The sequence below is a fragment of the Strigops habroptila genome, chromosome 10 (assembly GCF_004027225.2).
Source record: "Strigops habroptila isolate Jane chromosome 10, bStrHab1.2.pri, whole genome shotgun sequence".
Lineage (NCBI taxonomy): Eukaryota > Metazoa > Chordata > Aves > Psittaciformes > Psittacidae > Strigops > Strigops habroptila.
In genome coordinates, this window is record NC_046359.1 from 42,818,692 (window position 1) to 42,832,926 (window position 14,235).

At 43.8% G+C, this 14,235-nt stretch overlaps 1 protein-coding gene across 2 annotated transcripts in view; it reads right to left on the bottom strand.

Moving 5' to 3' along the window:
* Nucleotides 1-979: 979 nt before the first annotated feature.
* TRERF1 (transcriptional regulating factor 1) overlaps nucleotides 980-14,235 on the bottom strand; it is a 105,033-nt gene continuing 91,777 nt past the window's right edge. For both annotated transcript variants that reach the window (XM_030499024.1, XM_030499025.1), the window contains 10 exons: nucleotides 13,482-13,851; nucleotides 12,825-12,885; nucleotides 11,940-12,079; nucleotides 11,111-11,214; nucleotides 9,887-9,962; nucleotides 5,039-5,127; nucleotides 3,258-3,371; nucleotides 2,824-3,012; nucleotides 2,179-2,387; nucleotides 980-1,528 (listed from right to left, as the gene is read on the bottom strand). In XM_030499024.1, the coding sequence (XP_030354884.1) occupies nucleotides 1,207-1,528; nucleotides 2,179-2,387; nucleotides 2,824-3,012; nucleotides 3,258-3,371; nucleotides 5,039-5,127; nucleotides 9,887-9,962; nucleotides 11,111-11,214; nucleotides 11,940-12,079; nucleotides 12,825-12,885; nucleotides 13,482-13,851 (1,674 nt within the window). In that variant the 3' untranslated portion in view covers nucleotides 980-1,206. The remainder of the gene's footprint in view (nucleotides 1,529-2,178; nucleotides 2,388-2,823; nucleotides 3,013-3,257; nucleotides 3,372-5,038; nucleotides 5,128-9,886; nucleotides 9,963-11,110; nucleotides 11,215-11,939; nucleotides 12,080-12,824; nucleotides 12,886-13,481; nucleotides 13,852-14,235) is intronic.

The following is a 14,235-nucleotide window of genomic DNA, read 5'->3' on the forward strand; positions in this document are numbered from 1 at the left end:
ATCCTATTTAGAGAACCAAATCTAAACTTGTATAAATGGTGTTAGACATCCAGCATGTAGATCTGAACCTAAAGGAGGAAAACCAGTAATTAAACAGCAACGCCAACTCACCTTTGGAGTATGTTTTACTAAAGAAACAACGTTTGAATTTGATGTAATGAGGACTGAAAATGGCACAAGAATAACAGTTCATGCCTACAAGTAGTAACTGACATGCGCTGAAGGCATATGCTCCAATCTCTTCCATGGGCAAGAATGTCTCCCTGTGTTTGCCTTGTGAGAGAGCAAGCTCCTGCGCTGCTCAAGCATATGCTCTCCTAAAACCATCGAGATGGCTATTCAACAGTGTGATTTATTGTCACAGCAAAATATATTTCCAGTGCAATCTGATTCCCAAGGCAGTGCTCCTGATTCAGTGTTCCCGATTCAGTGTTCCCATCAGATGATGTGAACCACAGTACAACCATCTTTCTTCAATCCTTGAATTAAGTCATTTTAAAATCAGCAGATCAAAACCTTGCTAAAATGGAAGCTCTAAAACGTACAGTGTAACCAATGCTTTTGCAAACTGCCTAACATGTCTGCATTAAGGCAAGACAGAACTGAAAGAGGACTGTGATACTGCAGATGATACAGTCACTTCTGTCATTATTTCACAGTTAAATCAGAATAGGTTTTTTTCCTCCACCTCCCTTAAAATGACAGCACAAAGAATGTAATTATCTCCTTAACAGAGATGACATTTAGTCTCTAGAAGATGCTGGAAGTGATCCAGTATAGGCAAAAAAAAGAAATGCTCCATCAGAAGTGTCTGAAGATCATTCTTGTAATTGGGGTAAAATGAAACTTGGAAGGAGTTAAAGACTAAAGATCCTATTGGGACCATCTGGAGGGAAGTGATAGCAGAACCATGAACTTCTGTAATTGGTGGCCTTGGAAGTTATCAGCAAAACGAGCTCAGATAAAAACACCTTATAAGAATATTTGTACCAATTATTTATTTTTCCTCCAAAACACAAATTAATAAAAAAAAAAAAGGGAAAAAAAAAAAGGGAGATTTTTTTTTTTTCTTTTCTAGACCTGGATAGAAGGATTATAATTTTCAACAGGTAGTTTACAATCAGTGGGGAATAAACGAGCAGTCCAGGTTTCCTGATTGATCCATTCAGGGTGTGCTCAGTAGCTGTCTTTATCAAACAACTTTATTTACAACTCAGCATCATCCTGCAGTAGATCTGCATCTTCATCATCCAACAAAAGGTCAGCATCCATGACTTCATTCTCTTCCATGACACCACCCAGCTCCTGAACAACATCGTCGTCAATGTCACCCACATTTCCAACATGTTTAACCAAACTCATGTGATCCAGAGGGATCAAACGATGCCCAACTGGCCCAGTAGTTCTCGCAATAGCGGCTGCCGCTTCTGCTGCCACAGCGGCTTTCTGAGCCTTCTGCCTCTGCTGTTCTTCTTGTTGCCTGTGAGTCTTCATGTGAGCATTGCGGCTTTTGATTTTGAAAAATACCCTAAATGTTAAAGGAATTAAAAAAAAATCAGATAAAAATGCATTCCTTTTGATGAAGTGAGCCAAAAAAGACTCAACAACCTATCAGTACATTTGCTTCCTTGTCCTGAAATAGAAGTCAATGAAGTCTGCAATGCCACGGTGAGAATTTCAGGGACAGACTACCAGATTTATACATCCTGATAGTATCAAAATGGCCTACTCTGACTCTGCTGGAGGTATTTTGTAGCTCCCACAGTTGCTTCAGCATCTACGCACATCTTAATTCTCCCTGTCCTTAGTTTCACAACAATCCTGCACAACAGGGAAAACGCGAAGGAATCTCACGTTAGGATGGACAAACTCAAGCACAGAAACAGACAAAAAGTGACCCACTGTCACATGCAACTGTGTGATGAAGCAGGAAGCTGGCTGTCAAATGTAGAAATTCTAGCAGGTACATGGATTCAGGAATATTGGAGTAAATACTGCAGGGAAAACATCTAAAATGTCATGCAAATCAGTCTCTGAGGGTTTCGGTAAGAGGACATGCTTCAAAGGCAAACCTGTTCTTTTGAGACCATCAGAGCAAAATAAAGGGTTTGTTGCAATACTGTTCATCTGGAAAATAAATAGGCAAATGTGAGACTGCAGAGAGTTACATGCACTTACTTGCCACACTCCTTGCAAGGAAAAATCGTTGTTGGGTCGGTCTCACCGCTTGTTGTGCTGTGGGCAGGTGAACTCTTGATGGAGCAGTACCCGCTCTGCGTACCACATTTCTGCTTCGTGCCTGCAATGGTGCACCGCGGCTTTGTCACCTGGTTCGTACCTCCGTGAATGCGAGCGTGGCCGTTCAGCGCCTGGCGGGAGCTGAACACCTGACAGAGTGGGGTGGGGGAAGAGGAGAAATAAAAACCAGGAAACAGTGCACTGCAGAAAGAGGTCTGCTGAATGCAGAACAACCGTACGCGTCTAACATGCACAACCTACTTGGTCAAGTGCTGCTTGCTCTCACCTATACCCCGCTAGAGTTAAAGAAACATAGTCATAATAAAACAAACCAGTGATCTATCCTATTGCTACAGTTGTATAACAAAAAGATAATCAGAGCTGTCACCATACAGTATTTCTGTTGATACAACAACTCAGCATTCAATTTTATATTGCTTATGTTTTGTGAGCTAGGAATTAAAAACAGGCAAAATGATTTGTCCAAAGAGATTCAGGAGGTATCACCAGCCAGGAATAGTCTAAAGCCCTGATTTCACTAGCATGCAACCCCTCCCCCTGCTATTAAATACACCAAACACGTACAGCGCCACAGTTTGGCATTTCACAGATGAAGGAGGACGAAGAAAGTGAAAGACTCTGAAGGGCAGGCAGATCTATAGGTCCAACAAGAGGGATAGCTGGTGGATCAGGAGACTTCTGCATTTCCCTCTCTTCCTTTCTGTCTTCTTCAATGTCCTCATCTTCCTCTAACACTTCCTCCTCTCCGCTTGTCTGAAAGTGAGAGTGCACGTAAGAGATACTAGAAATATGGCCAAAGGCAGACAGTGCGGGATAGCAGGGCACAGTACTGGAACAGCATGCTGCTTAATCAAGTGTGCTTCCAGGTTTCAGTACTTTTTCCCCATCCTGAATTCAGAATTAGGGAACAGACCTACATCATCTAGTTCAATCTCCTCCTCAGAACAGGATGAACACAACAGTTACCAAGTGCTAGTCTTACATTCTTTCAGACTTACCAGGCACTCCTCTCTTTTTTTCTCTAAACGCGTTCTGTGTTTCCGTCCCAAACGCAAGATTTTCTTCCAGGTATAATAGTATTCCACACATTGTGCAACCGTCTTAGACTTAACCTGTAGGTAAGTAATGGCAGAAATAGTCCAGTCTCAATGTTCTGCTTTCACTTGATACAATTTTAATATAGAACCATAGAATAAACTGGGTTGGAAAAGACCTTTAAGCTCATCAAGTCCAACCATTCCCCAGCACTGCCAAGGCCACCACTAACCCATGTCACTGAGGGCCTTGTCTACACGGTGTGTGAACACTTGCAGGGACGGTGACTCCAGCACTGCCCTGGGCAGCCTGTTCCAATGCCTGAGCACCCTCTGGGGAAGGAATTGTTCCTCATCTCCATCTAAACCTGCCGTGGTGCAGCTTGAGGCCGTTTCCTCTTGTCCCATCCGTTGTTCCTTGGGAGCAGAGACCAGCCCCCTCCTGGCTCCATCCTCCTGTCAGGCAGTTGCAGAGAGCGATAAGGTCCCCCCTGAGCCTTCTCTTCTCCAGACTAAACCCCCCCACGTCCCTCAGCCGTTCCTCATCACACTTGTGCTCCAGGCCCTGCACCAGCTCCGGTGCCCTTCTCTGGCCCCGCTCCAGCACCTCAATGTCTCTCTTGCAGTGAGGGGCCCAGAACTGACACAGGATTCGAGGTGCAGCCCCACCAGTGCCCAGCGCAGGGGGACAGTCACTGCCCTGGCCCTGCTGCCACACTGGTGCTGGTACAGGCCAGGATGCTGGAGTTAAAAGACACTAAGAAGGACAGATGCAGGTACTGCATATGGGGTTTAAACTTACCTCCAAATACCTAATGTGCAAACATTTGTTTTCCTTCAGATGCCAAAAATCAGGTCAGAACAACAGTAATGTGATACTGGCTTGTGCAAAGCAATGCTTTCTTTTTTTAATAAGCAAGAGTCCTACTTCACCAGTGTCCAGTACAGGGGGAAACTCAATAGACTGAGTTGGTCAGTATATTCTAAGAGGCAGGCTTTATTTCTCAAACATTCAAATGGAGAAAACAAACCCCACAGTTTGACTACAACAGGGATACTCTTGTAGAAGAACTTTTTAGTTACTGTTTTCCAGTCAAATTTCTGGTGACTATTTCAGTTTCAGTACATTTCTCTGGGATTCTCTAGACTTTAGTAAGAAAATGACTGAGAATATACTTTTGTAGCTCAAGTGTACAGTATCACTGAGTAATCTAAGAATTAAAACTTCGTTCCCGTAAACCCAAATGTTTTGCCACATCTGAGCTAATGAGTAAGGAATTCTGTCCCGATACATCTTGTCTTTTCTACTTTGTGGCAGAACATGAAAATTAAGCCCAAACATTTTCCCTCTTTATTAACAGGTTTCAACCTTTTCTGGCACAGAGCTCAATGCCAGTGACTCAGGTACCTTTTAACAGGCTGCCAGAGAACACAGAGATGACAGCGGAACACCATGCTTGTTCCACACACAGAATGCCATGCCTTGGAATTCCAGGTGTGAAGACTTTCACATGTAATAACAAGAGGAACAAGCTTGATTTATTTATTTCTGTCTGTTTTTTACTGGTGCTGCAGTTGCATGCACAGGTACACCAAATGGAATATATCACTCCTATCAGAGCTCTCATGACCGTGGCTGGCTCTATGCCTGCAAGGAGCTGGTCTGGCACTGGAGGGAAAATGAAGGGGAACAGAATAGGGCAAATATTAAAAAACCCCAATTGACACAACAGAAATAACCTTACCATTTTCTGTACAAATATGAAATCTTTGCTGTAGGTGGACAGTGCCTCTTTGAACAGCCTCCTTTCTTGATGTGTCCATTTGTCAGAGCCTTAAAGAAAAGGGTGACTTCATTATAAATGATAAAAACCCACCATCTTTATGCTGACGTCACACCTGAAACAGAAACTGGGAAACCTCAAGCACACGCTGCTACCCAAATACAAGTATGGCTGTACTGACTTAGTCCTCAAGTCCATGTAACCAGTATTTGGTCTCCAGCAGTGGCCACAGGCAGTTGCTTAGGCAACAGTTAGACCAGGGCAAGCAAATACAGTGCCTCTCCTGAAGTTTTCCTAACTTCTGACCACTTCCAGTGCAGGGGGTTTCCCAAGTCTGTTGCAATTTGCTTATTTAGTAATCATTTTAAGTGTGGACTCACTCTTCCTTTCAACCAATTAAACTTCTTGCACCCAAACCATCCTTTGCCAAGGAGTTCCACAGATCAAGAAACCCTTTGCATGAAGAACCATTTCCTCTTCTTTGGTTCACGGCGCCCAGTAGATTAACTGGATGACCCTTCGTTCTTCAATTGGAAGAGAAAGTGAACCTAATTCCGACCATTGCCTCTAAGGCTATCCAGGATTGCATGACCTCTCTGTCACTCCCACAACTTTGGTCGTTACTGCTGCCCATCTCTGAACCTCTTCCACACTAAAGCATTCCTGTAGATATGAAGGGAGCAGAAGGGTGCATAGTAGTCAACACAGAAGCAATCCAGACTTGCACAGTGGTATCACCATGTTCTCTATCCTCTTTTAACATTTGACTTGGGTTTTTTTTAGCTGCTGTAAAATACAGAGCAGATGCTTTCATAAAACGAGCACTGCAATCCCAAGCTCTCATTCAAATTGAGAAGGATCACCACAGAGCTCAATTTTATATGTAAAGTTTGTATTGCTTATTCCCATGTATGACACTTTACATTCAACTACATGGAAGTCATGTATTATTTTATTCTCCATACCACAGCTCTTATAAGGTCCTTTTGCAGCTCTTCATTTGCATGGCTTGATGTAAGACAAATCCTCTTGTGACCAAAGAGGTCACAGGTAGATACTGTAGCAATGTGCAGTGCACACAAAGTGGTTTATGAACATTTAATGGAAGCTGTACATAAAACGTTCAAATATTGTTATTCTGGGTCTGCTTCTCCAGCCTAACCGGCCATGAAAATGTGAAATCAACATTTAGATTGAAATGAATTTGTTCTTCCTCACTATTAGTCAAACAGAAGGAACACAGGATAGCTACACTGCATCAAAGCAGTGTCCTCTTGGTACGAGTGGGCAGCATTACATACATTAAAGGAGGATATGCAAGAAGCTATGAAGCAGATGCCTTTGAAATGACTTACACCATGAGAAAATTCTCCTTCAGTCTGTCTGAGAGTTTCTAAACCACGTAAAACTTGTATCCAAAGAAATCCCTACTATTCCTGTCAAAGTTACCATTCTCCATAGGAATGCTTGCCTCTGCAAGCTTGGGCTTGGCACCATGCATGGTACCGAACTCCACAGGTTACCTGTGCCTATAAAAAATACACAGCTTTTTTTATTAACTGCAAGTGTTTTGTTTCTCAGTGTCAGCTCCCAGGCTCACAAACTCAGAGCAGGTGTCTCACTCCTTCATATGCTGAAAACTACTAAATTAACTTTCCTGCAACCTGTTCTCTGCAGGCTTTCCCGTACTGGATATAAGCACACATTTGTAATTTCCACAGAGATTTATACTAAAGCTCTCTTCAACGTCAGAGAAAGGCACTGGCTTCAAGCCAGTTTTATTTATTATCACCCAAAGATCTTTCTGCTGACACACTGCCTTGCCATCTTTCCCACCCTGAACCACCATCAGTCCCTTCTTACACAGCTTGCCAGGGATTTGCATTTGCCCTCCTTCTGGGCAGGGGTAAATGCACCGATTCAGTCCAGAGGCCTGCTCTACTATGCCAAAATATAACTTTAAAAGGCACAGAAGCACCAAAGGGGAGATTTTAGGCTTTGGCAAACCTCTCTAGTCAGTCATGCTCTCCTGCCTCTACCCCACTCTCCTGAAAAATAAATAATATAGAATCACTTCTATGGACTAATTTTATTGCACACCCATGGAGGATTCAGGCCTTACAGAATTTCCCCAATAGCTGTGGTATTAGCAGAGGCCGTTGTAAGATTATGCGGGTTAATTGGAAGTAACCTAATTAATAGAATAAATCCTGTGTAGGAAAAGAAACAGAAGAAAAGCTGTTTTTAACTCTGGTTGCTGGGAAACCGCTTTTGCTCTTGTTAGCTTGAGGGAGATATAGAGAACGTGTATAGAGAGATCTGCAATGCAGCAAGGAAGAATTTTGGACTTTGGAATACAGATAAAATTTTAAAGCTCATCTTTACGTTCAGATATTTATTCTACATTTTGTTTTACAGGCCATGCTGTCTTTGCACTGATTAACTGACAATAAGTATCTTCTACAAATCTGGGGGCTTTGGACCCAACCTGTCGGTTCCAAGGGGGCTACACCTGCACCCAGGGAGGTGGCTCAAATCCATCACATACAGCATATGCTGGGTCTGATCCACACCCGATCACAGTAGGTACAAGAAGTTTCCAGACTGCCTGAAGCACATTATTTCAGAAACCATTTCTCCTGCAATTCTCACTGCAGAAGAACTTCAGACCTGAGAAATTCCACTGTTCAAATGAAAATACTTCAAGTGTTTGCCACAGTGCTCCTCTTGTATTAGATACAAGTTCCCTCTTTCTTCCCTAGAACACCATCCTGACAGATGGCAAAGCTTTAGGACAAAGAGATGAGGGTGTTCTCCCAAGCAGCCCTGGGTCAGCATGCCCAGCTCTCTTGGCACACACAGAAAAGCCTCAAGTTCTACAACTCGCTTCCCTCACAAGCCAACAGGTTTCAAAGGTGACCTGTTTGCTTATACCCTCATCCAAGGGCAATGCTAAGGATGAATTTGGATTGATTGTGCTATCAGTTAATGCTCATGAGTCAGTGCCATGTTCTGTTTCAGTTATTCCACCTTTAAACGTGGTGACATCCAAGAGCTGCAATTTCTGAGCATGGAGTAGAAAGCCCAAAGAATTAACCCACACAAATGCCACTTGAAGGTACATTAAGCTATTCATGCACTAGATTGCAAGAAATCCCCATACGCCTCAAGTGGCTGATTATCAACCACAAATGAACTATTATTCAAGAGCTGCTGCATGGTGCTAGAGCGAGGCTGTCCATGCAAGTTCCAATCACATGCTGCATTCGAGAGCATTAGGAAGTAATGCTTTGTCTTGTTACTTTATGGTGCTTAAATCCAGACTGGTGAGATTTTGTTTCATGCTGTGATAAACAGAATCAAACTTCCTTTACTGCTTAAGGAATAGGAATACACTGATGTCCACAGGTCTCAGTGCTCATTAATAAGCATTAGCATCATCTCATGTGAAAGATTAAACAAAATAGCCTCTCCTGGCTTCTCCCTGCACTTTCTGAAACTACTTTGAAGATGCATCAGTAAAGACTGTTCCTCCTCCTCTCCCACACAGGCAGAAGTGTCTTATCTGCTCTGCTAATTAGATTGCTCACCGAGGATGAGGCTGCTGTGATAGCTCCTCACCTTCCTGCTCTCATATCCTGGACTGTCTCACACATGATTTGGTGTCATCTCTTCATACAAGAGACCCTGGTCAAAGCTCCTGGCTGATGTCCTTCTCCACCTACCCCATACTCACCCTGTGGACTACAACAGAGCTATTATCAAAGGCACTAAGCATCTCCCCCAGACAAGACTCAAAACCCGATCTTCACATTTATTCATTCACTCTCATTATCAGCTGCCATCAAACATGTTTCTGTTCTTATTCTCAGGCTAAGGGGTTAAAGAGTTGCTTTACAAGAGAGTCCTTGTTACCTGGGAGTCTTCCCAGTGAGCTGCTACAGCCAGGAAGCAGCTTGTCTCTATACTTGTGTCACACGATGGCTGTAACTGGAAATGAGTATATTACACTGCACGCTGGGACTGACTGACCACCAGATTTTTGGCCCGTCTCCTATTGAGCCTAAAACTGGAGATAGTCTCAAATCTCTTACGTAAAACCCTATTCTGGGTGTCCAAGCAGCAGTTAGCCACTACAAAACATTAAGCAGTAACATGGAGGAGGGACATTTCCCACCTATGCTTAGGTGATGTAACGTAAGTCCAATGGTTTAACACCACCTTGTGTATTCCACAGAGCACTTCTCCTTCATCACCAACATGCAGTTCCTGTTGTGTTTCTTAAAGAAGTCACCACCCCAGACCTCTTTCTTCTTGGCTAGATCCTGGCAAAGAAAGGCTCTGTATTTGGTACTAAAACACTAGCAAGAGTTACAGCACTGCCTCTTTGGAAGGATGCTCATTATTATCATATTCATTTATTCACCATCACCTAAGAAGGCATGATGGCAGATGTGAATATACCAGAAAATGGAGCTCTTACTGCTAGTGAATTATGATCTACTAATAGCAGCATTTTAAAAGGAGTTTTAAAAGAGGGGAAAAAAAAATGACTCAAGGCAGTTTTAAATCTGTAGAACCCCACACAGCCACATGGGTGCAAAGCTTCTGTACATCATCAGGCAGGCAAAATTCTTCCAAACCTGCCACAAAAGGCTTCAGAAGTACCACGTGGCACTGTCTACATCACCTCTCTATTAGGTGCTGCCAGCCCGGTGCAGAGAGTGCAGCGTGATCCCATGCTCCAGCCTGGGATTCCAGCCTTGGACTCTACATAGCAGCAGACAGAGAGAGCACAAGGAAACTTACCGGCGTAGTGGTAATTTGCCAAAGGATGACACTTCAATCTCACTGGCTTCCTCAACAGCAGCTTCTCAAGAGCAACCTAAATGAAACAGCAGGGAAAACCAGAATGAGCAAATGCAGTCAGCTGTGGCATACAACTGCATTTAGATGACTATTTGGTACAAGGATATGAATTAATTTTCTCTTTTTCTTTTCTGCCATACAAAATTGCATCAAATTACTCCAAGGCCCATTAACAATGTGACTCACAGAGCACCTACGGCACCCCTGTCCTGCCATAGCACAAATGTGGCTATTACTTAGCAACTTCCAGCTCTTCCCTCCCTTCTGCTTGCCACAAATATGTTTACAGTGATGATAATTAATACTAACATTTAGTGGTTGGTTTGATAGCATTAATATTTATAGCATAAAGTCTTTTAGAATATCTGTTAGGTCAACATCTGTAAGGAATAACAGCAAGTATAGTTAATCCTCCTTCGGACCAGGGAGACACATGATCTGTGGATCCCTAAAATATTTCCTGTGACAATGCAGACCCCTCCTGTACAGCAAATTTCACATCCTGACAGTAAGTTTAGCCTCCTGTCTCAGACCCAGCTAACAGAGCCTAAGGAAACTGGGACACAAGCTAAATCCCACTGTATTAGACAATCCTGTGAGATTCATTCCAGCCCTGTGTTGTGATGCATTTTGTTTTAAATTGGCTTTCCAGGAACCAGTGCAAGGCCTTGTCTTTCCCTAACGCTGGGCAAAATGGATGTTTTGCCCTACTTAATAACATTCCCATCACTAAACTAATGCAAATATCTGAAATGCATTATTTATATGAGAACTGTGTGCAATTACCTCACAGTTCTGAACAAATAAGTAGATGTGACTGCTGCTACAAAAAAGGGTTTTTATAAGGGCTAGGAGAGGAAGGACTAAGCTTTCTGTGACCAAATAGAAAGCTTGTGAAATATTAGGGCTGGAGTAAGTACCGGAGACATTCAAAGCCCCAAGGCTATAAACTAAGTAATCTTATCTATATGAAATATACAGTAAGCCTTCAGAGAGGCACTGCTTTGAAATTTAAATTTATTAGAGAATGAAGGGGAAAAGTCACTCACTGCGAATCAATCAGAAATCTCTTTTTTATATAACCATATCTAAATCCATTTAATAAAGCATGCTAATTTATCTGCAGAAGAGGATCCTATCTCCCCTTTCAGCTTCTTATCTTACCATAATATCTCCTTTTGCTTCAAAGAGAGAGTGCAAAGCGTATTCTGAGTTAGTTCCTCCACCAGGTAACACACTGGAACAGCTCATATTTAAAAGGTCTTCCACTGTGAGAAACAAGTCAACATTTTACTGTTAATACACTAGCCTGTCAGTCAAACATCCAGAGCCAAGGATTCTGCAACGCCACTGAAAAACAATGTAGTCCAGGGCAGCAGCTTTCATACTCTTTCCCCAGCACCTCATCTCCTGGTTTTAGGATCACTCACTGAGGAGGGGATGTGATGGGATGTGCAGAATGCAATCCTTGGGATGGGACAGGCTGCTGCAGAGCCAGAGATCTGCCCGTGAGCAGTGGCTTGCACAGGCCACTGATGTTGCTGTGCCAGGAACACTCCAGCCAGGGTGGAGGAACAGAAAGGAACCGTGCTGGAAGCAGGAGCAAGCTCTGCTCACGACTGGTAGAAGCCACTGAGCCCGTCACATTTCCTCTCCGTTATGGTCACAGAATAGGCCCAGAAGCTGCCTCTCATCTGTGACCTCTGCCCTCACCAGGCAGTTCAGTACCCAAAAAGACTCCAAGACCCCACTTCCCAGCAACAATCCTTCCCCCCTGGCTGCCAGAAAGCACTTCATCCTGACTTCACTTGAAGTGCCACCACGTAACTTGTTACTCTGAACCTGCAACAGGCAGTTCTGGTCTCTTGCTCTGCATCCTCAGTAAATAATACTCTCTCGAATGTTTTATACAGGATACACATGAGAAATTAATGTGAATTTCTTCAGCAGGCACAGGCTGATGTACGAATTCTAAACCAGCAAGTCATTGTACCTCTTTGTTGGAAGACTTTGTTCTCCAGTTCTGGCCATGGTTTCCAAACCAAAGTAGCCTTGTGCACATCTTTCTCCATTAGCAATCTGTCCTGCAGCTCAGGAATATCAGCCTGGAACCTGGACCCAATATTGATTCGTCTATAAGGACAAATAAATAAGTAAGTATTCAACTACACAATGTGCAGAAAAAAACCCCCCACAAGTCACATTAGCCTTCACTTTGTTTCCAACTAAACTTTTATTACCCTGGCGTGGCAGGAAGTTGTGTCAGACTGCTTTACGCAATGCTTTACTCTCAGTGGGGTATTCTGAATAGAGACAGAACTCATCTCTTGGGGGAAATAAAAATTTCAATACATAACTTCAACTGTGCTGAGACATCTTACCTTGTGCACAACCCAAGCTAGCCCATATGTGTGCTGACTAGCAAAGAGGCTTAGATGCCAGATCAGTATCTTTCTCTTCCATAGAGAACAGCACTCTTCAGCAGTGCTGAGGGACAATCCTGTTTGCAGTCTGACCTAGGCAACCTACCAGGTAACACCTCTCCAAAGTTCCACAGTTAATATATACATTAATATATACTGTTGTTTAGGATCAGCATATGTTTTATTCACAGCCCTCTTCCCAGCCATCACTAACTGCTGTTTCACCTTCAGTGGCTCCCACCAAGCCTCTCCTAGCCTTTTTGAGCCATGACATCTCCATCTCCCACAGCCACTTTGCTTCCAGTGTCCTCAGCCATCATCCAAAGCAACCTTAAATACATCCAGCCCAACGTGATTTCAGGCAGTTGAACACTACCTGCCCAGTTCAAAGCACTTAAGTCACACACTGGAGCTATCTATAAAGGCAGTGACAAAACCAGTATTGTTTTTCTTACGGTTCAACAGTCTGTTCTCCAGGCCCAGGCGTCACCGGGATGACACTTCCATCAATACTATCTGAAACAGAGATTGGTGTTTGAGCTTAGAAGGGTATTTTGGTAACACCTGGATCACTGCTGACACTCCACCTCCCAGGATGCACTGCCACTTCCCCATTCGCATCAACATTACTCCAGTCTGTTAGCAAAAATTACCCTTTATCAACACTTAGGCAGAAACTGTCTAAATTTTTAGAGGTACCAGAAATGTCTTAGCTTGTAGAGGTTTCTACTGCCCTGATCATGTGTGATTAGACACCTTTTTGTTCAGTGCTTCATAAGAAAATACTTAAAATGAACCCAACATCTCCAACCAGGTCCAGTGGCCCAGCCACTTCAGAAGGCCCAGATGTAACAAGAGGCATGGTGGTGCTTTCTTGAGGCAGACCACACTGAAAGATCACAGCCTTACTTGCTGGTTAGGCTCCTCTATTCACTTAATGCTTTAACACCACCTCTACAAAGTCCAAGGTAAAAACCCCAATAAAGATGGACTTTTCCCATGAAGTAGCAGAACCAGCCATGCATGTGAGTACATATGAAAATCACTGATGCGGTAACAGCAGAAGAGGTGGTATTCACTATGTGCTGCCACTCTGTAAGTGTAGTACTTACTAGACTGACACAGGAGTACCCGTGGAGTAGGTGTCAGTGGCGTGAGGGGCAGCTGAGCATGCGAGGTGCTGTGAGACGATGTGATGACACTGCTGAAGAGACCAGACCCTTGCCGAACCGGACTGAGCATCGGTGGTGGAGTGTAGGGGGGCAGCTCATGCGTCCGGTCCAGCAGGTGATCTCCGAGGACCCGAGGAGAGCGAAGCTGACTCTGATACAGGGTAGCACCAGAGTGGGACATGCTGAAGTTGCAGGAAGGAGGAGGTATGAAGAGAGGTTCAGGTCTGTGCCGATACTTCTTCTTGTCCTGCAATGGTTTGAAGTTTTCTTCCAATTTTACAGCACTTGGATGAGGTTTTTTGCTAATTTCCTAAATGAAAACATGCAGAACATTAGTATTTAGGCATGCTTAAACGTGGTTTGCACACAGTCCCCTACAGCTTAGGGCAACAGCTTAGGAAATGCTGTTACCACCAGGCAGTTTTTCACATAAGCCTGGTCAATACAGTATCTAGTGCTGCACAGAAACCTCAGGGGAGTGGGAAAACCAGGACAAATTACCCTCCCCTCCCTCAGCAAGCCCTCTGGGTCAGGGTAGGGCTGGGCCACAGACACACATGGAGAGGCTGCTTCCAGCTCTTGAAGGTGCAGGGAACAGCTCTCCCAGACCATGAGTCTCCCACACCCTTCTTCAGCTCCAGCAGAACACCCTGGGCACTTCTGTTTGCACGGAACACACACAGGCTGTGGGGAG